This window comes from Mustela lutreola, chromosome X (assembly GCF_030435805.1).
Source record: "Mustela lutreola isolate mMusLut2 chromosome X, mMusLut2.pri, whole genome shotgun sequence".
Taxonomy (NCBI): Eukaryota; Metazoa; Chordata; class Mammalia; order Carnivora; family Mustelidae; genus Mustela; species Mustela lutreola.
The window spans coordinates 41,948,596-41,973,964 of record NC_081308.1 but is presented as its reverse complement, the minus strand read 5'-3'; the positions used below and the strand labels follow the sequence as shown (position 1 = coordinate 41,973,964).

Below are 25,369 nucleotides of genomic sequence, written 5' to 3'. Positions count from 1 at the left end.
TTGCAGACCCATCCTCCCTCTTCAATGCCTGCTTCTGTCATCACGTCACCTTCACCTCTTCTGTAGTTAAATCTCCCTCACCTTCCCTCATATAAAGGCATTGGTCATTACATTTAGGGTGCACGGGGATAATCCAGTATATTCTCTCCATCCCAAGATTCTTAACTTAATCACATCTCCGAAGTCTTTTCTTTCTTTTCTCCTTCCTTCCTTCCTTCCTTCCCTTCTATCTTTCTTTCTCTCTCTCTTTCTTTCTTTTGCTATCTAAGGTAACATTCACAGGCTCCAGGAATAAGCACCTGGATTTTGACGGGGGCAGGGGTGGGGGGGAGCAGCCAAAGATGAATTTTTCTAATTCAGGGCCTTTGCAGGATTCTCTTAATGCAAAGGACCAAGAATCACTGCATGTGATTCTTAACCATGTTCAGGTCGTTGCATGGCTGGTTTCTAAATAAGTCCTGCTGAGAGGTTGACCCCGGGTGCTTAAGTAGAGCCTCAATCTTAAACAAACCTGACAAACATTTAAAACATGGAAAAAGAAATGCCAGGATGAAGACTCAAAAGTCAGTGCAGGGGTCAAAAGGTATAAACTTACAGTTACAAAATAAGTAAGTCATGGGGATGTCATGCACAAAAAAAAAGTCAGTGTGGCCAATATAGATTTCTTCCAAATTCAGAATACAGAACCTATATGGGGGGGGGGGGGATACAATCATGAGCAAAGGCCGACTTGGAGAACCTAGGCTGTATGGGCATATTGGCAATGACAGGGATAAGGTGGAGACATTTTAGGTAATTTACTAACAATGACTCTATGACAGTTGAGACTGAGGTTAACAAAAAGAAATTTTTCTCAGAAATCGCCAGTAGAGAGAAATCGATTAAGAGGCCATACGAAAGTGTTAAATTTAAAGAACATAAATAGGTCTCTCACTGAAATTAAGCTGAGCTTGCATGGTTGATGTCCTGCTCTTTCAGGAGAAAAAATGGGAGCATTTCTTTGTAGTCCCTCCCTACCCACAAGAAGCCCAGAGACCTGGCAAAACATGGTCAGGAATTCAGCCAGAGATTGCTTTAGTCTGTTTCAGGAAACTCCCAGCCAGGCAAAAGATAAATGTCTACCTGATGTCTACCTTTTGGAGAGAGATAAAATTCTTATTCACTTGCCACAGATTTTTCATCAACCCAGACATCATTATTTCCTCCCCTGTGTCTTTTTCAGGAGATGGGCTGCTGAGACAGTGGAGCCAAGAGAACCCAGGTTTCCCACATTTCACAGTCATAAGCCTGGATGCTGCCATACTCTAATTTTGAGCTCTTCCTTTCTCCCTACACAGTCACACACTGCTGTCATAAGAATTCAGGACAGTGGAGGGATGCCTGGGTGGCTCAGCTCTTGATTTTGGCTCAGGTCATGCTCTCAGGTTGGTAGGCTTCTCTCTCTCTTCCTCTCCCTCCCCCCCAACTAAAAAATTAACCATGGACCTCTGGGTGGCTCAGTCGGCTAAGGGATCAATCCCCACATTGGGCTCCTTGCACAGCGGGGAGCCTGCTTCTCCCTCTGCTGCTGTTCTCCCTGCTTGTGCACTCTCTCTCTCTCTCTCTGACAAATAAATAAAATCTTTTTAAAAATTAAAAATTAACTTAAAATTTTTTTAATTAAAAAAAAGAGTTCAGGGTAGTCATGTCTCACCCAGCATCAGAAAAGAGGACTCTGAGTCTTGCTGTCCATGAGGAAGAGATTAACAGTTCCAAATTAAAGACTATGGACTCTGAAAAACAATCTGAGGCGTTTGAAGTGGGAGGGGTGGGAGGTTGGGGAACCAGGTGGTGGGTATTATAGAGGGCACGGACTGCATGGAGCACTGGGTGTGGTGAAAAAATAATGAATACTGTTATGCTGAAAATAAATAAAAAATAAATTTAAAAAAATTAAAATGCTTTAATAATAATAAAAAAAAAGAATATATAGCTGTCAGGTCAACCTCATACCCCTCCCCATCCCCCCCCACCTTGATCAGGTGGTAGTATCTGTCCTCTTGTTTTGCCACCAATCATCAGCCAGTAGTAATGCAACCTCTTGGACTTCTGGTGATTACTGTTCCCAGGGTTGACCACCAGCCTCTCACAGAATACTCCAGGAATACTGGCCGGAGAGCTATGCTGAAATTTGCTGCTGCTACTGGAGCCGCTCCTGTTGCCGGCTGCTTCACTCCTGGAACATTCACTAACCAGATCTATGCAGCCTTCCGAGAGCCCAGACTTCTCGTGGTTACTGATCCCAGGGCTGACCACCAGCCTCTCACAGAGGCGTCTTATGGTAACCTGCCAACCATTGCTCTGTGTAACACAGACTCTCCTCTGCGCTATGTGGACATTGTCATCCCTTGCAACAACAAGGGAGCTCGCTTTGTGGGTCTGATGTGGTGGATGCTGGCCAGGGAAGTTCTGCGCCTGTGTGGCACCATTTCCCGTGAACACCCGTGGGAGGCCATGCCTGATCTCTACTTCTACAGAGATCCTGAAGAGACTGAAAAGGAAGAGCAGGCCGGTGCTGAAAAGGCTGTGACCAAGGAAGAACTCCAGGGTGAATGGATGGCTCCAACTCCTGAGTTCACGGCTACTCAGCCTGAAGTTGCAGACTGGTCTGAAGTCGCGCAGGTGCGCTCTGTGTCAGCAGTTCCCTCTGAAGACTGGAGCGCCCACTGCTCGGGCCACTGAATGGGTAGGAACAACCACTGAGTGGTCTTAAGCTGCTCTTCCACAAACGCAAACAAAATGGAAATAATGTTGATGGAAAATAAACAGTTTGTAAAAGTCGAAAAAAAGTCAAGTACTCTACTATATTCATATTATTTTAAAGTGCCATTACCTCGCTATGTGCTAGAGATCCCTCTGAGAACTAACCTGCATTTGTCCATTTAACTCTCTTAATTCTGCCAACTGCATATTATTTCTCCCACGTAATAGCTGGGGAAACTTGGGCACAGAGTTGATATTAACCTAAGACAGGGTTATTAACATGACCTGTGGGAAAGTGGCTGAGTCGGGATTTGAATGCAGGTCGATAGGGCTCCAAAGCCTAAACTCTCCCAAGCACTACGCTTCTCTGGAAAAAAAAAATAACACAAAAACTAAGTTTTGGAATTATTGGGGATGATACTATTCCTTAATACACCTGGGAGATAGTCGTACAGTGTTGCTAATCCACGTGTGCTGTGCGAACCAACAGCGTGACCTGGGAACATGGTAGAAATGAAGAATCTTGAGTCCCAATCCAGACCTCCTGAATAAAAACGAGCAATATCCTAAACAAAGATCCTCGGGGGTTTCAGGTGCACGGGCTGGAGAAGCGTTGGCTAGAATTTGGCTAGAATTCCGCTGTGCACCGCAAAGGGCTAGCTAATGAAAGGTTCCATTCCACGCACAAACCCTGGAGCTCCTCCTACTGGCAAAACACCTGTGTTTCAGCGCCCAGCGCCCCGCCCCCCGCCCCGGCCGGCCTGCGTTTAGGCCTCTATCTCTGGCTCACTCGTTTATTAAATCCATTCAACTATCTCGATACATAGCACTGAGGATTCATCAGTGAATGATCACAAACCAGAGCAGAAGTGGAGAAGTTACATTCTATTGGTGGACGGCAGAAATTGGACTGATTGCAAATTATATGCTGGGTGGTGTTAAACTCTGTTGGAAAAACAAAGCAGGCTGAGGAAGTGAGGCGTCCAAGAGTATCGGTACAGAGAGGCAGGACTGATTCTGAGCCAGATAAGATAAAGAAATATCTTTCTGGGCAGAAAGACAAATAACCATCACACAGAGCACTATAAATTGAGACCTGATTTGCTCAAAAAACAAAACAAAACTAAATCCCCAAAGCATTAGAAAGAACTAGAATGTAATGGTTTTACAAAATATCAGGAGAGATTTTTTTGATGTTGGTCTACTTTGACTTGCCCTAACTGAGAGGTGCTGGAGCCAGATAGTTCTTGACCCTTCCCATCTGCACAGGACAGAACTTGAGTCTCCTTTAAAGATGAAGGCGGGGGGCAGGACACTAACTGTCTAAAGAGTCACCATGCAAAAAATATCCTCTACTGGGGCTCCTGGGTGGCTCAGTTGGTTAAACGACTGCCTTCTGCTCCAGGCGTGATCCCTGGGTACCGGGAGCGAGTCCCACATGGGGCTCCCTTCTCTGCGGTGGGTGGCCTGCTTCTCCTTCTTCCTCTGCTGCTCCAACTGCTGGCACTCTCCTGCTCTTTTGTTGTATCAAATAAATAAATAAAACTTCTAAAAACAAACCCAAACAACCCATAAAACCCACAAAACACCTTCTTACTGTTATCCCTTTCCTCATACTCATAATCTAGTCTAATCAAGAGAAAAATGTCAGACATACCCAGATTGGGGGACATTCTACAGGACATCTGGCCAGTACTTCACAAGGCTGTCAAGATCATGAAAGACAAGGAGGGAGTGAGAATCTGTCACAGACCACAGGAGACTGAGGAGACATGACAACTAAATCCTGTATGGTACCTGGACTGGATTCTAGAACAGAAAAAGAACATCAGTGGAAAAAACTGGTGAAATCCAAATAAAGTTTTGAGTTTTGTTACTAGCAGTGTATCAGTTTGGGTTTATTTGCTTTTGTTTTGTTTCGTTTTAAATTCAATTAGCCAACTTATAGTACATCATTAGTTTCAGATATAGTGTTCAATAATTTATCAGTTGCATATAACACCCAGTGCTCATCCCATCATGTGCTCTCCTTAATAACCATCACCCAGTTCCCCCATCCCTCCACCCCCTCCCCTCCAACAACCCTGTTTGTTTCCTAGAGTTAAGAGTCTCTCATGGTTTGAGTCCCTCTCTGATGACCTCCCATTTAGTTCTCCCTCCCTTCCCCTACAGTCCTCTGCCCTGTTTCTTATATTCCACATATGAATAAAACCATATGATAATTGTCTTTCTCTGACTGACTTATTTCACTTACAGCATAATACCCTCTAATTCCATCCACATCAGTGTAAATGGTAAGTATTCATCCTTTCTGATGGCTGAATAATATTCCATTGTGTGTGGGGGTGTATCACATCTTCTTTATCCTTCATCCGTTGAATAATTATTTCATTTTTGGAAAAATACCATGGAAATGCAAGATCTTAATAATGAGAGAAATTGGGTAAGGGATACACGGAAACACTTCCTATTATCTTTGCACCTTTTTTGGAAATCTAAAATGATTCCAAATTAAAGAATTTTTATCTTTTTTTAAAAAGTATTTTATTTACTTACTTGGTACAGAGAGAGACTGAGAGAGAGAGAGAGCACAAACAGGAGGAGTGGCAGGCAGAGAGAGAGGGAGAAACAGGCTCCCCACCAAGGAAGGAGCCTGGTGTGAGGCTCAGTCCCAGGACACTGGCATCACGACCCAAGCCAAAGGTAGACGCCCAGCCCAACCGAATGAGCCCCCCAGGTATCCCCTCCTTTTCTTTCTTTCTTTCTTTTTTAAGATTTAATTTATTTATTTGACAGAGAGAGACAGAGAGAGAGAGGGATTTAAAAAAATTTCAGTTCAAAGACTGGCAAAAGGTTGAAACTTGTTGAAGTTGAACAGTAAGTGCAAGACAGAGTTATTGTACTATTTTCTCCACTTTGATGTATATTTGAGATTATCCCTCATTAAAAAAAAAATTTAAAGAAAAATGAGCTCGTTCTGAACAAAGGGAGAGGAAAATCAACCTGAAAATAAAATGAAAAGGGAGAAATAACTACATGTAACATTTACTTTAAAAGATGTATAGAGAGGTGCGCAGGTGGCTCAGTGGGTTAAAGCCTCTACCTTCGGCTCATGTCATGACCTCAAGGTCCTGGAATCGAGCCCCATGGGGCTCTTTGCTCATCAGGGAGCCTGCTTCCCCCCGCCCCCTGCCTGGTTCTCCACCTACTTTGATCTCTCTCTCTGTCAAATAAATAAATAAAATCTTTAAAAAAAAAGATGTATAGAATATTGTAAACAATTTCACATTAATTCAAAACTTAGCTGATATCATTGAATCTACATTAACATCATAGCATCACTAAAGATGGGGTAACAGACATTATGTCTATCAACAAGAATACAAGACAATAGGAAGCCCACGATACCACACATGAAGCATGATAAAAAAAAATTAATTTAAATTTAATCTAGCATCCAGAGCTAGGTCACATTTACAAGAAATACCGAGAATGGAAAAACAAATTCAAAGACTCCATGATGAAAAAAGTCAGTTGAATCCAGGTTATGGGACATTCTACTAGACCTGATAACCAGAATTCTTTACAAAATCAATTTCATTAAAAAGGAGAGGAAACTGTTATGACTGGAAACATAACAGCCGAATACAAGGTATGAACTTTTTTTCCTATATCCCTGCCCTCTTTCCCCTGGATTATTTCAAAGCAAATTCCAGACACCCTATACTTTCTTCTTAGTTATGTTTTATGTTACTCCTCCAAATAAGGGCACCTTTGAAAATAATATCATTACCACACCTAAAAAATTTATAATCCCAGATTATCAGCAAGTGTCTAGTGTTCAAATGTCCCCATTTGTATTATACATTTTTAAATGAATGGTTTGAATCATGATGCAAATAAGTCTCACATGTTATAGTTAGGTGATCTATTTCTTAAATTTCTTAATTTATGTACTCCTTATCCACCTCTTTTATCCCTCCTTGTATGTATTTGTTGATGAAAAGAGATAGTTTTGAAGACCTTCAATGAATGTATTTGGAATGGATTTCCAAACACACCCCACAGTATTAGTTTATATGTTCCTCTGTTTTCTACATTTCTGGTCAATTGGTGGGTAGATCTATTGATAAGATTCTGATTCAATTTTCTGTCATTTATGTCATTTATGCTTCAGAGGTGGTGTGACCAATGTGCTTTCTTCAGGTTGGGATGTTAGGCTGTCTGTCATTTTTTTTTTTTTTTAAAGATTTTATTTATTCGACAGAGAGAGATCACAAGTAGGCAGAGAGGCAGGCAGAGAGAGAGGAGGAAGCAGGCTCCCCACCGAGCAGAGAGCCCGATGCGGGGCTCGATCCCAGGACCCTAGGATCATGACCTGAGCCGAAAGCAGAGGCTTTAACCCACTGAGCCACCCAGGCGCCCCTGTCTGTCATTTTTTGGTGATTTTATTAGTAATTGGTGGTTATTGCCTAATAACATTAACTCACAATGGTTTACAAAATAATGATATTCTATCACTCTTCTTCACTTGTTATAAAAGTACTTTTATGAAGAAAGGCTTTCTCTCATCAACTGCTAGCTTTGATCAAAAATGATACAAAAAAGCAGAATAAATGTTTGATTCTTTCCCTGTATTTAAGCAAATTTTAAATTAATGAAATGGTTTATAAGCATTTCTAAATGTGACATAGGAGTTGTTTTTATATCAATATGAACTCCTGGATTTAAACATATTTAATGTGCTTTGAACCATTGCAGTTATCCCTAATGATGCTCAAATTGTCCCATCTTTCACCAGTGGAAGCTTCTTCAGTTGGTTTCTGAGTTATTTTGACATGACAATAGTAGTCTTTGAAAGCTTCCTAGCCAGCTGGAATAACATGATGGTCCGATACAATTTTATACACTTCCTTTTACAGTCATAAAATCACTCCCTGATTGCTTTTAGTGAGTAATGGTATATATAGGCTCCCATCCAGATACTGGGAATGCTCAAGGCCACTGCATTGACCATTGCTTCTAAGTCTTTTCCATAAACAGAGCTAGGAAATAACTACTTTTTAACCATAAAAGACATCATGATTCACATTGATACTTGTTTATATTTTTTACCTTAATTTAAGTGTAGTAAACATATAGTGTTATGTTTTAGGTGTACAATATGGTGATTCAATACTTCCATATTTACTCAATGCATATCAGTTTAAGTGTACTCTTAATCCCCTTCACCTATGTCACCCATTCCCCCACCTACCTCCCCTCTGGTAACCATCAGTTTGTTCTCTATAATTAAGAGACTGGTTCTTGGTTTGTCTTTTGTTTCTTTCCTTTGTTCATTTGTTTTTTTCCTAAATTCCACATGGGAGTGAAATCATATTTGTCTTTCTCTGACTGACTTATTTCCCTTAGCATTATACTCTCTAGCTCCATCCACGTCATTGCAAATGGCAAGAGTTCATTCTTTTTATGGCTGAATACTATTCCATTGTGTGTGTGTGTGCATGTGCGCACATGAGTGTGTGTGTGTGTGTGTGTGTGTGTGTGTGTGTGTGTACCACTTTATCCATTCCTCTATCTGTGGACACTTGGGCTGCTTCCATAATTTGGTTATTATAAATAATGCTGCAATAAATTTAGGAACGCATACATCCCTTTGAATTAGTGTTTTTGTATCTTTTAGGTAAATACCCAGTAGGCTGATTACTGGATCATAGAGTAGTTCTATTTTAAATTTTAATTTTTAAAAAAATTTTTAATTTTGACGAACCTCCATACTGTTTGCCACAGTGACTGCATCAGAATTGCATTCCCACCTACAGTGTGCGTTCATTTTCCTCCACATCCCTGCCAACACTTGTTTCTTGTGTCGATTTGAGTCATTCTGACAGGGATGCGGTGATATTGTAGTTTTGATTTGCATTTACCTACTAGTAAGTGATGTTGAGCATCTTTTCATGTGTCTGTTGGCCATTTATATGTCTTCTTTGGAGAAATGTCTGTTCATCTCTTCTGCTTATTTTTAATTGGATTATTTGGTGGGGTTTTTTGGTGTGGAGTTTTATAAATCATTATATATTTTAAATACTAACTGATTATCAAATCATTTGCAAGTATTTCCTCCCATTCAGTGGGTTGTCTTTTAGTTTTATTGGTTATTTCCTTTGCTGTATGGATGTTTTTTGTTTGATGTAGTCCTAATAGTTTATTTTTGCTTTTATTTCCCTTGTTTTAGGAGACATATCTAGAAAAATGTTAAGACTGGTTTTGTGGGCTGATATGTGATCTATTCTGGGAAATGTTCCATGTACATTTGAAAAGAATGTGTATTCTGCTGTTTTAGAATGGAATGTTCTGAATGTACCTGTTATATCCACCTGAGTGTGTCACTCAAAGTCATTGTTTCCTTTTTTTATTTTCTGTTTGGATGATCTGTCCATTGATATAAGTGGGATGTTAAGATACTCTACTATTATTGTATTATGGTTGATTAGTTCCTTTACTTTTGTTATTAACTGTTTTATGTATTTGGGTGCTCCCAGGTTGGGTGCATAAATATTTGTAATAGTTATATCTTCTTGTTGGATTGTCCCCTTATTAAGTATAAAGTGTCCTTCTTTGTCTCTTGTTGAGTCTTTTAAAAAAGTCTATTTTGTCCAAAGTAAGGATTGCAACCCCAGCTTTCTTTTGGAACTTGTTTTCATTTGTGGAACATAAGGAATAGCATGGAGGACATTAGGAGAAGGAAAGGGAAAATGAAGGGGGAGGGAATCGGAGGGACAGATGAACCATGAGAGACTATGGACTCTGAGAAACAAACTGAGGGTTTTAGAGGGGAGGGGGCTGGGGAAAGTGGTTACTCCAGTGACAGGTATTAAAGTGAGCATGTATTGCCTGGAGCATTAGGTGTTATATGCAAACAATGAATCATGGAACACCACATCAAAAACTAATGATGTACTTCAATATGGGAAAGGAATCCATCAAAATCCTTAAGGAGAACACAGGCAGCAACCTCTTCGACCTCAGCCACAGCAACTTCTTCCTAGAAACATCACCAAAGGCAAAGGAAGCAAGGGCAAAAATGAACTATTGGGACTTCATCAAGATCAAAAGCTTGCACAGCAAAGGAAACAGTTAAGAAAACCAAAAGACAACTGACAGAATGGGAGAAGATATTTGCAAACGACATATCAGATAAAGGGCTAGTATCCAAAATCTATAAAGAGCTTAGCAAACTCAAAACCCAAAGAATAAATAATCCAATCAAGAAATGGACAGAGGACATGAACAGACATTTCTGCCAAGAAGACATCCAGATGGCCAACAGACACATGAAAAAGTGCTCCACACTACTCGGCATCAGGGAAATACAAATCAAAACCACAATGAGATCCCACCTCACACCAGTCAGAATGGCTAAAATTCACACGTCAGGAAATGACAGATGCTGGTGAGGATGCAGAGAAAGGGGAACCCACAACCCACACTATTGGTGAGAATGCAAGCTGGTGCAACCACTCTGGAAAACAGCATGGAGATTCATCAAAAAGCTGAAAATAGAGCTACCTAACAACCCAGCAACTGCATTACTGGGTATTTACCCTAAAGATACAAACGTAGTGATCCAAAGGGGCACGCACACCCAAATGTTTATAGTAGCAATGTCCACAATAGCCAACCTATGGAAAGAACCTAGATGTCCATCAACAGATGAATAGATAAAGAAGGTGTGGTATAATATATACAATGGAATACTATGCAGACATCAAAAGAAGTGAAAACGTGCCATTTGCGATGATATGGATGGAACTAGAGGGTATTTATGCTTAGCGAAAGTCAATCGGAGAAAGACAACTATCATATGATCTCCCTGATATGAGGAAGTGGAGATGCAACGTGGGGGGTTTGGGGGGTAGGAAAAGAATAAATGAAAAAAAGATGGGATCGGGAGGGAGACAAACTGTAAGACTCTTAATATCACGAAACAAACTGAAGGTGGCCGGGGGGAGGTGGGTAAGGAGAGGGTGGTGGACATTGGGGAGGGTATGTGCTATGGTGAGTGCTGTGAAGTGTGTAAACCTGGCGATTCACAGACCTGTCCCCCTGGGGCTAATAATACATTATATATTTATTAAAAAATTAATAAAAAATCTTAGAAAAAACTAATGATGTACTCTATGGTGCCTAATATAACATAATAAAAATAAATTTAAAAATAATAAAAAATAAGGATTTTATTTATTTACTTGAGAGAGGAGGGAGGGAGAGAAAGAGAGAACATGAGCATGGGGAGAAACAGAGGAGGAAGAAGGGAGCCCAGTGTGGGGCTCAATCCCAGGACCCTGAACTGAAGGCAGATGTTTAACTGACTGAGCCACCCAGATGCATCCCCTGCTTTTTTTGACATCCATTTGCATGAGCGATGTTTCTCCATCCCCTCACTTCCCATGTGCAGATGTCTTTGGTCTGAAATGATGGGTCTTGCTTTTTTTATCCATTCCATTACTTGATGTCTTTTAATGGTTTACAAAGCCTAAAATATTTATTCTCTCATCCTTTTACAGAAAAAAGACCACAGAGGATTGGTTAGAATATTTAATTCCATACATTAAATATATGGCTTCATTACTAACATTCTATATAGTATCTGACTAAATTATGCCCATTATCTATTAGAATCAAGTTATAAAGATAGTCATAATTTAGTCTGATTAGCATAAATTCAGCAGACTAATTAATAATAGTTCAGAAAGCATATATTTCTACTATATATTATACACAATCACCATTGCACTATATGCCTGTGATTCTAAATAATCCTTTCGTATCATCCATAAACAAATTTGTTTTCAAAGGTGGTTTGGCAGTAATCCGAAATATTTTACTTTATAAAATCAAACGTTCATTATTTTTAGGGGCACCTGGGTGGCTCAGTCGGTTAAGCATCCTACTCTTGATTTCAGCCCAGGTCTTGATCTCAGGATCGTGAGTTCAAGTCCCGCCATGGGCTCCAAGCTGGGCATGGAGCCTACTTAAAATAATAAATACATAAAAATTAAAAACTACGATTAAAAAAGATACTTCTGTATTTTCTCCCCAGTATTGGCTTCCCCTCATACCTGTCAACTCCAGCCAAATGGAGATGAGCCTCTCAGATTCCTCTTCTAGAAAGGACTCATTGCCCGGCTGTAAGAAGTGTGGTTACTGGAGAGACTCCAGTTAGCTCTGCTGGGCTTCATCTCAGCTTTAGCACTAAGGGCCTGCTATTCTCAGGGCTGTCTCCAGCCTATGACTGAGCAATGAGGGGGCTCAAAGGGCGAGGTGGGACTCCTCTAACAGTGAATCTTTGCTCTGGAGCTCTATGTTGGGCTAGCGGCAAGTCTGTCAGGTTGACATCATGGTCTGAAGCTCCCACTGCTCAATCCTGCTTCCCCACTTTGCTTTCACAGGTGCCCAATACACCTGCACTTCTAATTCCATGTCAGTATCTTCTTCCTGTGACACCAACAGTGTATTACATATCCTTCTGGTCTTTTCCAACTTGATACATGAAAAACAGCATTTCACAGGTTTTCTTTGGCATTTCACTATGACCGAGGATGAACATATTGTCACATATTTAGAAGTGATCTGCATATCTATGAATTGTCTCTGTCCTGTTTCTTTTAAACTGCTGGGCTTTTATATTGATTTGCAGGAGCACGTTATTGATTGCATCTGTTGCAAATTTTTCTTTGCAACTTGCCGTTTGGCTTTAAGGTTTTTAAGGTTAATTGAGCATCCAGTAATTTTATGAACACAGTGTATTGATACTTTCACGACTTCAGAATTTTATGGCATCACTACAAAGGATTTCAGTCTAAGATAATAAGTACTTTCCCATTTTTTTCTTCTCACGCACTGATGGTTCCATTTTTATATTTAAATCTTTAATCCACCTGGCATTTATTTTAGTGTAGGAAGTAAGGGAGAGTTCTAATTTTATTGTTTCCTGGAGAATGGCATGAAATATTTCCTTCTGCTGATGAACTGGCATGTTTTCCTCGTGGACGATACAAATCATGTAAATGACTCCATTTCCCCTTTTGCTATTGTTGTAGAAAGATCAGAGACAAATTCACAAGCACACAAGTGAATTTCATACCAACATCCCAATTTTCCTTGATGTCAATTTTCTATCTGTTTGTGTTTTTTGTGATCCTCCCTTTATTTTTCAATTTTATGAGATGTATTCTTACCAGGTTCCAAGTATCCAGTGGAAAATAAAATAGGGAGTAAATGAATACATAAGCTCTAACTCAGCTGGGCCTCAGTCATTTCTTGCTCTTCCTTCCCTTTGGGTAGGAAGCTGGCTGGGAGGGAGAGAAAATACAAATGGAGATGAGAGACACGGTCTGACACGGTTTGCCTCACCTCTCCCAGAAGCACCAGGCTGGAAACGCCCACCCATGAGCCAGGTAAGAGGTCACCAGTGGAAGCTTGGAAGGCCCACATGCTTAGAGCACCAACGTATGTATTGGTGACTGGCAGAGTTGTACAGATATGACATGATTGGGGCTGGCAAACCTCTCCTATTAAAGCCCAGATAGTAAATACTTCAGGATCTTCAGGCTATCTGGTCTCTTTGGCAGCTACTTTGCCAGTAACAAGCACGAAAGCATCCACAGACAATAAATAAGCAATTGAGTATAGCTGTGTTCCAATAAAACTTTACTATTTGACACTAAAGTCTGAACTTTATGTACTCTTCAAACATCACAAAATATTCTTCTTTTTACTTTTTCAAGCATTTAAAATAGGGAAAACCATGTTCTTAGATTTCAGGCTGTAAAAAAAAGGGTCAGAAACCCTCGATGCAGAGCTTAGATGAGAAAGTTTGTTATTGGGAATATGTGTATCATTGTTAATGCTTGATTGTCAATGCAGTGACCTCCTTTAGATCAATAATTCTATGTCTAGAAATTTATTACAAGGAAATAATCACGGTGGTACACAAAAATCTGAAAGCAAAGACTGTTACTCCATCCTGGATTATAACAATGAAAAAAATTGGGACACATCCAAACATCCAATAACAGAGGAGTGGCTCAAAAATCTGAGGCCATCCAAAACATGGAATGTGATGCAGCCATGTCAATTATCGTGTGGCTCACAAAGAGAGAAAGCAAATGCAGTCAAATATTAACATTTGTTGAGTCTAAATGCAGGCTCTATGCACTGCCAACTTCTCTGTAGTTTTAAAATGTAAAAATAAAGTTGGGTACATGGTTTTATAAGGTAAAAAATGAGGGCACCTAGGTGGTTCAGCATCTGCCTTGAGCTCAGGTCATGATCCCAGGGTCATGACTCCCAGGTCATGAGCCCAAGTTGGGCTCCCTGCTCAGCTGAGTCTGCTTCTCCCTCTGCACCTCCCCCTGCTGGTGCTCTCTCTCTATGTCTCCCTCCCTCTCTCTCTTAAATAAATAGAATCTTTTAAAAAAAAAAGTTAAAAATGTTGTTGTGAAATATAAGTTAATAGGCTTGCACGGACTCATCTCCAGCTCATCAGAATTCTGTGTTCTTTTGTGTTAAATAAAGATAATAAACATAACACTCTTTTTTCCCCACAGGAAAATGGTATAGATTAACTCAATAATACTTGTCTACCTACCTGGTGTCTGTTTTGGTCATACCAAATGTAATTCTAACTATATGAAACATGAGAAGATTTTTAAAAAGATTTTATTTATTTATTTGACACAGAGAGAGAGATCACAAGTAGGCAGAGAGGCAGGCAGAGAGGGTTGGGGCGGGGGGGGGGGGGGTGGCAAGCTCCCTACTGAGCAGAGAGCCCGATGCAGGGCTCAATCCCAGGACCTTGAGCTCATGACTTGAGCCAAAGGCAGAGGCTTAACCCACTGAGCCCTCCAGACGCCCCTGAAACATGAGATTAAAAAAAAAAAAAACAGGGGCGCCTGGGTGGCTCAGTGGGTTCGGCCGCTGCCTTCGGCTCAGGTCATGATCTCGGGGTCCTGGGATCGAGTCCCGCATCGGGCTCTCTGCTCAGCGGGGAGCCTGCTTCCCTCTCTCTCTCTCTCTGCCTGCCTCTCTGTCTGCTTGTGATCTCTGTCTGTCAAATCAACAACAACAACAACAAAAAAAACAAAACCCACATTTTAAAAAATCACGTTTCCTTTACAAGCATCTTGTTCTAAAGGCAAAGAAAAGCTTGACTTGCTTAGGTTTTGAGCATTTGAAAGAAAAACTTGATTTTACATGGGAAACACACAAATTATCTGAGAAGACTTCCCTGGTAGAAAGGTGTTCTCTAGGCCCTATAAGTGGAACAGCATTTGAGGGATCTGGCCATCTGGGTTCTCCCTTCAGACTCAGCCTCCACTTCCTGGGTTTGATGCTATTATTTGAAAATCTAACATGGGAAAATAAATTCATTAACTTGAGTGCGTACAAATAAATAAAAAGTTTACATATTTAAGTAATGACATAGGAACTATTTCTAACTACAGAACAGAGCACTTGAGCAGAGGACTTGAGCGATCTTGAGCAGAGGACTTCAGCGACCCTCCAGTCGCCGCCTTTCTTAAACGAGGTAATAGACATAGTGCGTTGTCGGTATCTGCTTGAAATTTAGTTATGGATTGCAAACTGCAAAACTGGAGTTATCGAAGACGAGTTTCAGAAAATCTGTCTCCGTTTAAATTTTTTTTTAATGCTCACATTCATTCCTATTACCGGGAGTCAAACCCAAATCTCCCGCCTGAAAAATCAAAATCACAGCGATAGTTCACAGGAGGTACACTCCCTTTTACAAACCAGAACCATAATCAATTTTTGCCCGTCTGCTTTCAAAGCTCTGACTTTTAAATACTAAATGATTTACTTTCTTTACCTCTACCTGCGCGACCCGCCTCACCCCAAACCTGCCAGATCCCAATAAAGCCACTTACTCCCCAGAGGCTCTGCGCATCTCCCTGTTCCCACGCTCTGCGGTCGCGCGTACTCTCTTCGGATTCCCTGAAGCCCCGCCCTTCTCTCCTCCGCGTTCAGCCCTTTAGAACCGCCTTCCCCACCTGGCTATTTGGTTGGCCAGCGCCCTTGTCATACGTCATTCTCCCGCGCCACCCGGAAGCCACGGTTTATAGAAAAGGTTCTTATTGTCGGCGGCTCTAAGGTGAGGGCCGCGTTTGGGTGTCCCTGGGTGGCCGAGTTCCAGTGTTGGGAGGGGCAGAAGGCAGAACCCCCTGGCAGGAGCCAGACGAGCCCACTCCCGCTGTTGAGAGGGTGCAGATGTACTGTGTCGGAGGCACAGAGTGGTCAACGTGGTCTACCCCCTCCCGATTCCTCAGGAGCCCATCATGGCGACGCCCCCTAAACGGCGGGCGCTGGAAGCCACGGGGGAGAAAGTGCTGCGCTACGAGGCCTTCATCTGTGACGTGCTACAGCGGGACCTGCGGTGAGTGACAGCGTGGAGGGCCTGGCGTGTGGAACGTTCCACGTGGGGGGCGGGGCGTTCGAAGTCAGGGCCTAGCCTTCTGATTGGTGGGGGAGGCGTTTGGCGTCCGGCCCCGTGCGCGGATCCGGCGAGAAGGAGGGGCGACATCCGGGGTGCGACTTGGGCTGGGAGGTGGAGGTCTTAGTAGAGGGTGCGTCCGCGCCAGAGCGGCCTCCCATATCACTTACAGGTTGAGCTAGAGTCCAAAGCGGGAGTTCTCAGGTTCGAATCCATGGCCATTTCGCCATCCGTGTGAAGACGTTGTACCCTGACTCGCCTTTCATTGCCTCACTTTTCTTATCTGTGAAATGGGAAAATTGATGGAACCTTCTTGATGGGATGGTTTTGAGTTTTTAATGTGTTCAGTGCCTGTAAAGGATTTAACATGGATACTACGGGCTCAGTGTGTATGAAAATTATTACTATCATTATTAATCTGAGCAAGAAGTAGAGTGTCCAAAAGTAGGATAATGAACATCTTAAAAGGGATGGAAGATTTTTTTTTTTTTACAGTGAGAATGGGACACTTTTTTTTTTCTTTTTTAGAATGGACATTCTGATTGGAGGGAGGTATTGGGAGTAGAGTGTGATAATAGAACTAATAAATAGTAGCTAATACATACATAGAGCTTACTATTTGGTTAGGCACTCCTATAAGTACTTTGTAGTAAACACTCGTTTAATTCTCCTAATGCCTCTGAGGTAATACTTGTGATCCCTTTCCTATAGATAGGGAAATTGAATCCTAAAGAGGTTATTTAATTGCCAAAGTCACACAACTAGTAAAAAAGGGGAGCCTGGGTTCAAACCCAGGCAGTCTGACCCACAATTCAAATCTTAACTTCTGCACTAAAATGCTTCTTTAGAGCATGGCAACATGAGGGTCTTGGTGATAAATTGAGGTATTCTGAAAGGGCCAGGGTTTCCCTTTGGTCACTGTTGTCCTCTTGCCCCATCAGAAAAGTGCTGGACCATCGCGACAAGGTATATGAGCAGCTGGCCAAATACCTTCAACTGAGAAATGTCATTGAGCGACTTCAGGTAAAAACACCAAGGTTAGGTACCATTTTGGTGTGTGTGGGCAAGGGAGGGGGATGGGAGGAGAGACCCCAGACCAAAAGCTGTCAGCTGACCTGAAAGTTGACCACTGACCCCTACCTCTTTTTCCCTGGCCTCACAGGAAGCTAAGCACTCGGAGTTATATATGCAGGTGGATTTGGGCTGTAACTTCTTCGTTGACACAGTTGTGTGAGTGTCTACCTGCCCCTCTGAGCCCACAGGGCTCAGCTTCCCCCTTCCTTCATTCAACAAATATTTTTTTGAGTACTTGCTGTGTACCAGACGTTGCCCTGGGTGCTGGGGATATGACAGTGAATCAAATAGGACAAAATCCCCGCCCTCCCAGAGCTCCAGTTTGGGTAAGGTGGGAGGAGTGGACTGAAAAAAAAAATCTTTAGTAGGCTATATGGTATGCTAAACAGTGATAAGGACTTCCCCCACTTCCTCTAATGATTGTTTCCTCAGCTCAGACACTTCACGAATCTATGTGGCCCTTGGATATGGTTTTTTCCTGGAGTTGACACTGGCAGAAGCTCTCAAGTTCATTGATCGTAAGAGCAATCTCCTCACAGAGTAAGTCCATCCTATGAGGATAGTGTCTAAAATGCCATCATTTGCAACACCCTTTTCCCTTTCCCCATGGCTCACTGGGATGAGACTTCAGGGGCCATTTCCCCTCCTCCTCAGGGCTAGGGCTGAGGAAAGTGGAGAAACAAAGCTTAGCCCCAAGTATAGCCCATAGTAACCACTCAATAAATAAATGGTCGTTGTATTGTTCATTCACCACATTTGTTGGCTCTCTGTTCTGTGTCAGGCTCTGTACTTGGCAGTGGGGAGGTAGCAGTGAACAAGACAGAAGGGTTCCTTGAAGGTCTAATTTTGACCAGATCCAGGAGGTTTTGGCCTATAAATTAGTAACAGCAAGACAAATTACCTCTGAATCCACCTCCTACTAATTTTCCTGCTCATTCACTGTACTCTCACCACACTGACCTTCCCGGGCTTCTTGAAACACCCTCAGAATGATCCCACCTGAGGGTGACTGCAGTGGCTGTGCTCTCTGCCAATAACACACTTTTCCAAAGTGCATACATGGCTTCTTTTCTCCTCAGTTTGAGTCTTTCTTAAATGTCACCTCCTCAGTGAGGCCTTCTGTAACCTAACTTGAAAATTGCAACCTCTGGGGGTGCCTGGGTAGCTCAGTTAGTTGAGCATCCGACTCTTGGTTTCAGCTCAAGTCATGATCTCGGGGTCGTGAGATAGAGCCCCACATCAAGCTCTGGACTCAGCGGGAAGTCTGCTTGGAAATTCTTTCCCTCTCCCTCTGCCCCTCCCCACTCACTTTATCTATCTATCTATCTATCTATCTCTGGGTAAAATCTTTAAAAAAAAATTGCAACCCCTGGCACTGCTCATTCCTCTCTCTTGTTCTACTTATGACCCCTTAATGTTTACTGTATAATTTAGTTCTTTCTAAAATTCATTGCCTTCGCCCATTAAGGGGAATAGATTGTCTATACCTTCAAGAGACCAGAGTAGTACATAGCATTCAGTAGGCATTCTATGTTTATTGAGTGAATTTAAAAGGGTATGCCGGAACCAGATGGAAGGGGGGGATTGAAGCAGATCTCTGGTGGTGGAGGGGAAGGTAATGTGGGGAGAAAGTGTGAGCTCCAGTTGAGTTTAAGGCTTTGTGCAGGGAAGGGAAATTGGGAGTGTGGATGAGAGGTTTGAAATGTAGCTAGGGAAAGCTTTCCAGGGGGAAATGACATTTGAGTCTCTCGGTTGTGTGAACAAGCCGTGGGGCTATTTCTGGCAAGGGGACCACATGTGACTGCCACATTTGCAGAATTGCTAAGAGAGGCAAACATGCCAGGAGAGGGAACACCGAGCAATATACTTAGATGAATACCATCTTACAAGAGTGAATATCACTTATCTAAAATGGTTAAATTTTTCCTACATTCATTTCTTCCAGACTTGTCTCTCTCATGGTTTTAGTAATTCTTTTCTTTTCAAACCACTCCAATGTTTCAGTGTTAGTAGACCCGAAAGAGCCTCAGATCTGCTGAGATTTATAAATCTCAGTGATCAGACCAGTTGGTGAGGGGGTCAAGGGGCCTGCTCTCATGGGCCAACATGAGACCAACCACGTGGTCTCATCGTGGCCAATGGACCACGAGTTCTGAACTAGTGGTCATTTAGGCCACATCCATTTTTTATAACAAAACTTTCCTTGTTCTGTGACAGGACTTCTGATACTTTCAGATATAGATTTTAATTTTTTTAAGATTTTTTTTTATTTGAGAGAGAGAGCTTGAGAAGGGGGAGGGTCAGAGGGAGAAGCAGACTCTCAATAAGCAGGGAGCCTGATGCGGTACTCAATCCAGGGACTTCAGGATCATGACCTGAGCTGAAGGCAATTGCTTAACCAACTGAGCCACTCAGGCGCCCCGAGATTTTAATATTTTGAGACTTGATGTATTTACCAAAAATATATTTACATTGTCAGTGCCTGCCCCCCTTGTCTGTCTTTTTGATATATTTATCTGGTTTACTAGTGTCATGAGAAATGTGATTCACTCTCTTATTATTTTATTATAATTAGGAGGGCTTCCTAGAAGCTTAATCTTTCTAGGAGATGAAGATTTGAGTCTGGGTAGCTCGCTCTCCTCTTTAAAATACTTTGTTCTGGGCGCCTGGGTGGCTCACTGGGTTTAGCCTCTGCCTTCAGCTTGGGTCGTGATCCCGGAGTCCTGGGATTAAGTCCCACATCGGGCTCTCTGCTTTTGCGAGGAGCCTGCTTCCCCCTCTTTCTCTGCCTGCCTCTCTGCCTACTAGTGCTCTCTGTCAAATAAATTTTTAAAAATCTTTTAAAAAAATACTTTGTTCCTTGGGACACACTTGGAACTAACTTTCTTTCAGGTTATTGTATGCAGCCAAAAAGACTGTCAGTCCTTATTTTTAGCATATTTCTTTGGGGAGTGGGAGGATCAGGTCTGTGTGTGTATTCTTTCCTGATTACACAGAAAAGAGTACACGTCCACAAACGTGTAACTGTAGAAGAGACAGATTAAGGGCACCTGCTGGGCTCAGTAGGTGGAACATGTGACTCTTAATCCCAGGGTTGTGGGTTCAAGTCCCACACTGGGTGTAGAGACTGCTTAAAAATAAAATCTTTTTAAAAAGAGAGAGAAGAGACAGTAACCATTTGACTGTTAACACTGCCTTACATATTGAAACAGTAGCAAAAAACGAAACATCTCTCATTTGTGTTACAACTAGCCTTTGGTGGACTTTGTATTTCCCTCCTTTTTAAAAAGTATTGCAGCTCATAGCCCTTCCTAGACCAGGCTTGTACCATTAACTAATTTTGTTCTCTTTATGGATGTTCCTATTGCCCTTAGAAGCTGATCAGTTTCATTACTCTGTTCTTTGAGTAGTAACCCTGATATTCTTGAAAGCATTCTTGCTCTCTGGTAAAAATACCATGCTTCACTGGTTTCTTGTCTTTAAACATATATTCAACCGTCTCCTGAGGACTTCAGGCACCTTTGCATGGAGTCATTCATTCAATATACTTTGGTGCATACTATGGGCCACACACAGTTTGCATCCTGGAGAGACAGCAGGGAACAAAGCAGACCAGTCTCTGTTCTCTGCCCTTACATAGCTTACATTCTAGGCAGGGGAGCCAGACAATAAAAAATAAGTAAATGATGTAGTATGTCACAGGTTGGCAGTGCTACAGAGAACAGCAGGGAACAGAGAGAAGAAACATTGCCTGGGAAAAATTTTTTTGTATGATGATTTTTTTGTATGATGACCATTACCAATTAGTCTTATTGTGATGATCCCTTCACAGTGTATACAAATACCAAATCATTATGTTGTGCCCTTGAAACTAATGTTACATGTCAGTTATACTTTAATAATTAAAAAAGGGATGGGTGCCTGGGTGGCTCAGTCGGATAAGCTGCCCCACTCTTGATTTCAGCTCAGATCATGATCTCAGGGTCCTGGGACCAAGCCCCACGTCGGGCTTTGTGCTCAGTGGGGAGTCTGCTTGAGGTTTGTCTCTCTCCCTCTCCCTTTGCCCCTCCTCCACTCTCTCTCTCTCTCAAATAAATAAATCTTTAAAAAAATTTTAAAAAGGAAATGAAACACTGCCTAGGATGGGGTGGTTGTAATTTTTTTTAAATTTTATTTATTTATTTGACAGAGATCACAAGCAGGCAGAGAGGCAGGCAGAGAGAGGGGGAAGCATGCTCCCTGCTGAGCAGAGAGCCCGATGTGGGGCTCGATCCCAGGACCCTGGGATCATGACCCGGGCTGAAGGCAGAGGCTTTAACCCACTGAGCCACCCAGGCACCCCGGACGGTTGTAATTTTAAATAGAATGCAGGGAGCTGCCATTATCTGAGAGGGAGATGATAGAGAAAGAGCAGATTTAGAGAGAAAGACCCAGGAGTTCAGCCTAGACCCGTTAAGTATGAGGTGCTTATTAAACGCTGAAGTGGAGTTTTTGAAGATGTAGTTAAAACTCCCAAGGCTGAAGTTCAGGAGAGGGGTCTGGACTGAAAATATAAATTTGGGAGATAGTGATACATAAATGGGTTCATAGTGCTGTATTTTTCCCCCCAATTTAATCTTCTGTGTTGTTACCTTCTACTTTCCTTATCTAGTTTGCTTAAAACTGATTTCTACTTTGATGTATAGTTCAGCAAAATAAAATATACATTCCTTATCACAGTTTCAAGACCCTGCACGATCCAGCCACTTCCTACCCCTCGGACCTTCTCTCATACCACTTTCCTTCCACCATTCACTTAATTCCTAACACTCTGACTTCCTGACTGCTCTTTCCTGCATCTTGGCCTTTTTGAGGAAAAGACCCTATCTTACTATATTACTTACTCATTCTTCATTCTTCAGAAGGGCCTTCCTTGATCCTTTCTATCAATTAGGATTCTTTTGGGTGAGACTGATCCCAGTCGGCCCAGAAGATATAAGGAACTGACTGGTTTCTGTACTCAACAGTCACGGGCCAGAGTGGTTTCCGGCAATTCCAGCTTTGCAGTTGCTTAGGCCTGAGCATCCTTCGTGAGTCATCTCTCTCTCTCTCTCTCTCTTTCTCTCATACCTGACATCCAACCGTTTGGTAAATCCTGTTGATTCTGCCTTCAGAATATATTCCATATCCAGTCACTGATCACTTCAGCTGCTGACAGTGGTCTGAGTCTCCCTCTATCACCTAGGCTATTACAGTAGCCTTCTCACTGGACTTCGGCTTCCACACTAGCTCTCCTTATCCCCAGTTCTCCATACTGCAACCAGGTGGATCCACCGAAACCCTAGTCAGCAGAGCCCCTGGTGGTTCAGTGGGTTAAGCGTCTGCCTTCAGCTCGGGTCATGATCTCAGTGTCCTGGGAACGAGTCCCACATCGGGCTCCCTGTGTAGTGGGTGGTCTGCTTCCTTCTCTCCCTCTGCCCCTCCCCCTGCTCATGCACTCTCTCTCAAATAAATAAATAAAATCTTAAAAAAAAAACACCCTTTGTCAGTTCACATCCCTTCTCTGATTACAAGCTTCCCTTGGCTCCCATCTCACTTAGAGTAAAAGTCAGAGCCTTGTGGCTTTCACCTGATCTGCCTCCCCAGCTTACCTCTCTGACCTCACCTCCTACCATACCCCCTTCACTTATTCTTCTTCAGCCACACCAGCCTCTTTGCTGTGCTTCAGACATGCCACGTACACCCCCACCTCAGCATCTTGCCATGTGCTGGCCCTTGTGTCTGGGACTTTCATCTTCCATCTGTCCACATGATTCACGTCTTTAAGTCTTGACTCAAGTGCTTCTCAGTGCAGCCGTTTGTAAGTACCCTCAGAATTAGCAGGCCTCGGGGCGCCTGGGTGGCTCAGTGGGTTAAAGCCTCTGCCTTCGGCTCAGGTCATAATCCCAGGGTCCTGGGATCGAGTCCCGAATTGGGCTGTCTGCTCAGCAGGGGGCCTGCTTCCCTTCCTCTCTCTCTGCCTGCCTCTCTGCCTACTTGTGATCTCTCTCTGTCAAATAAATAAATAAAATCTTTAAAAAAAAAAAAAAAGAATTAGCAGGCCTCACTCCTGCACTCCGTATCCTCTCTCATCATTTAACTTTTTCATTCTGCTTACAACCATCCAACATATTCTTGGTGTTACTCTATCATTCGTCCCTCTTAATGAGAGCTCGAGCTCTGGAAGACCGAGATTTTTGTCTGTTGTGTTTGCTGTTCTCTCCCCAGTACCTAAAATTGCCTGGCATAGAGTATGGATTCAGTAAATGTCTCCGAGTTAGTGCAGTCCAGAGGGTGGCTAGGCGTTTGTGCACAGCAGGAGGTCAGGCAGCAACGTATCCTACCACCTGTCACAGGAGGTAGGTAGTTCTCGAAATGATGTGGAAGCATTCTCATGAGCGTTAAGTGGGGCCCACTTCACCCTTTCTTGTTTCTTTTCTCCAGGCTCAGCGACAGCCTCACCAAGGACTCCATGAATATCAAGGCCCATATCCACATGTTACTAGAGGTGAGAGCAGCTCAGCCCACTCTTAGACTCTGTCTCCAGATGTGTTCAGGGTGCTGTGACCTGAGGAAGGGAGAGAGCCAGGGACTGGAAGGACCATCTTTCTCTCTAAGCTGAAGCCAAGCTGGAGCTAGGCGGGCTCTGAGGGAGGGGAGGTCACAGCAAGCCTGTGTGGAGGCCCAGACCCAGTCTCTGCTCAGTGCCTTCTGTCCTCTTTTTCAGGGGCTTAGAGAACTACAAGGCCTGCAGAATTTCCCGGAGACACCTCACCATTGACTTCTTCCCCGCTTCCTCAGACATTAAAGAGCCTGAATGCCTTTGAGTCACATGGCCCTTTTTTCCCTACCTCAACCCCTGCTGTTTGCTGAAGGTGCCCTGTTTCTAAAGCACAAAGTTACCAGGAGCCCTAGAGATATAGTCTCTGTGTGGAACCTATAAAGTAACCCTGAAGTCCCGCCTCCAGCCTGTTGCCTGGCAACATTTGCCACTTGGCTTTCCACTCTGCCCTCTCTTCCGTTGTCTTGGCAACCTGGGCCTCCCACCTGACCTTCTCTTTTTTCTATTTCTTTTCCTGGATATAACTCTTACTTGTCTTAGAGAATGGGCCGATTCAGGGTGGAGGTTTGTAACCAAGACAATCAGCCTTTCCCTCCTGGCCCAAAGGTTTATCCCTCTTCCCCACCTCAGTGGTGAGTGGGGTGCCTTACGTTACACCCACGCTCGCCTCGGCCCAACTTTGGCCTCGCCCCGCTTCTAAATAGTTCTAGGTTCCACCAAGGGCTGCAGAACCGCATCCCGCCCTCCTCGGTCCGGCCCCTATTTTAGGTTGAGTCCAGCTTTCGCCAATCAATACAGAGCCAAGTTCCGCCCCTTTCTAACTGACTGCTGCTCACCGCTGACCTCGTAGGCATTTAGTTTCCGCCGCTCAACGCTCCTTTGCGTGCCTGGCGGCTGTCCAAACCTCCTACCTGGGCTCGGTTCTAAACTCGTCTTTTCTAGCCAATCACGGTAGAGTTATCCTGCCCACCTACGCACGGCCCAGACCCAACCCCCTCCTTGCCTGCTGCTCCGCCCGCTTCCATACAAGTCCAGCTTCCGCTGAGCGGCGTGGAGTACAGCACCGCCCCGTTGGTGTTTTGGCAGCTGTCTGGAGTCCCTCATCCACCAATCAACAGGGAGCAGAGTCCATCCGCCCCTGTCCTCGGAGGCTGTCTTTCGTATAGGCCAATTGTTGTGAGGCAGGCGCCCCCAGGATCTTGTCAATCGCCCACGGGCTGTCAGGCTTGGGCCAATCAGCGTGAAGCACCGGCGGGTTCCCGCACGCCTGCTCTGGATGCAAGCGGCCATCTGCGGTCCATCAGTTCCCCTTGGACCAATCACGGCACAGCTCTATGGAGCAGGACCCGCCTCTCAGCCCTAGAAGCCTCGCGGTCGAGCCAAGCGCTCTGTCCAATCAACGAGTGGCAGAATGCTCGGCTCCTCCCCCGTAGGCCCACGTGAGCGGTGAGGAAAGGCAG

At 43.3% G+C, this 25,369-nt stretch overlaps 1 protein-coding gene, 1 long non-coding RNA gene and 1 pseudogene across 2 annotated transcripts; 2 read left to right on the top strand and 1 right to left on the bottom strand.

Annotated features, from left to right (window-relative positions):
• The first annotated feature begins 2,070 nt into the window (after positions 1 to 2,070).
• LOC131820931 (small ribosomal subunit protein uS2-like) lies at positions 2,071 to 2,817 on the top strand (annotated as a pseudogene).
• An 8,117-nt stretch (positions 2,818 to 10,934) lies between these two features.
• Positions 10,935 to 15,770, bottom strand: LOC131820863 (uncharacterized). The gene is made up of 3 exons (XR_009349797.1): positions 15,693 to 15,770; positions 12,984 to 13,097; positions 10,935 to 12,833 (listed from the first exon to the last, which is right to left on the bottom strand). It is a non-coding gene; the product is annotated as an uncharacterized LOC131820863 (long non-coding RNA).
• A 75-nt stretch (positions 15,771 to 15,845) lies between these two features.
• On the top strand, positions 15,846 to 24,174 carry UXT (ubiquitously expressed prefoldin like chaperone). Its single transcript, XM_059156711.1, has 7 exons — positions 15,846 to 15,916; positions 16,092 to 16,198; positions 17,197 to 17,278; positions 17,418 to 17,485; positions 17,762 to 17,869; positions 23,792 to 23,855; positions 24,075 to 24,174. The coding sequence occupies exons 2-7, from the start codon at positions 16,101 to 16,103 to the stop codon at positions 24,126 to 24,128; spliced, it is 474 nt and encodes a 157-aa protein (XP_059012694.1). The 5' UTR covers positions 15,846 to 15,916; positions 16,092 to 16,100; the 3' UTR covers positions 24,129 to 24,174.
• The last annotated feature ends 1,195 nt before the right edge of the window (positions 24,175 to 25,369 follow it).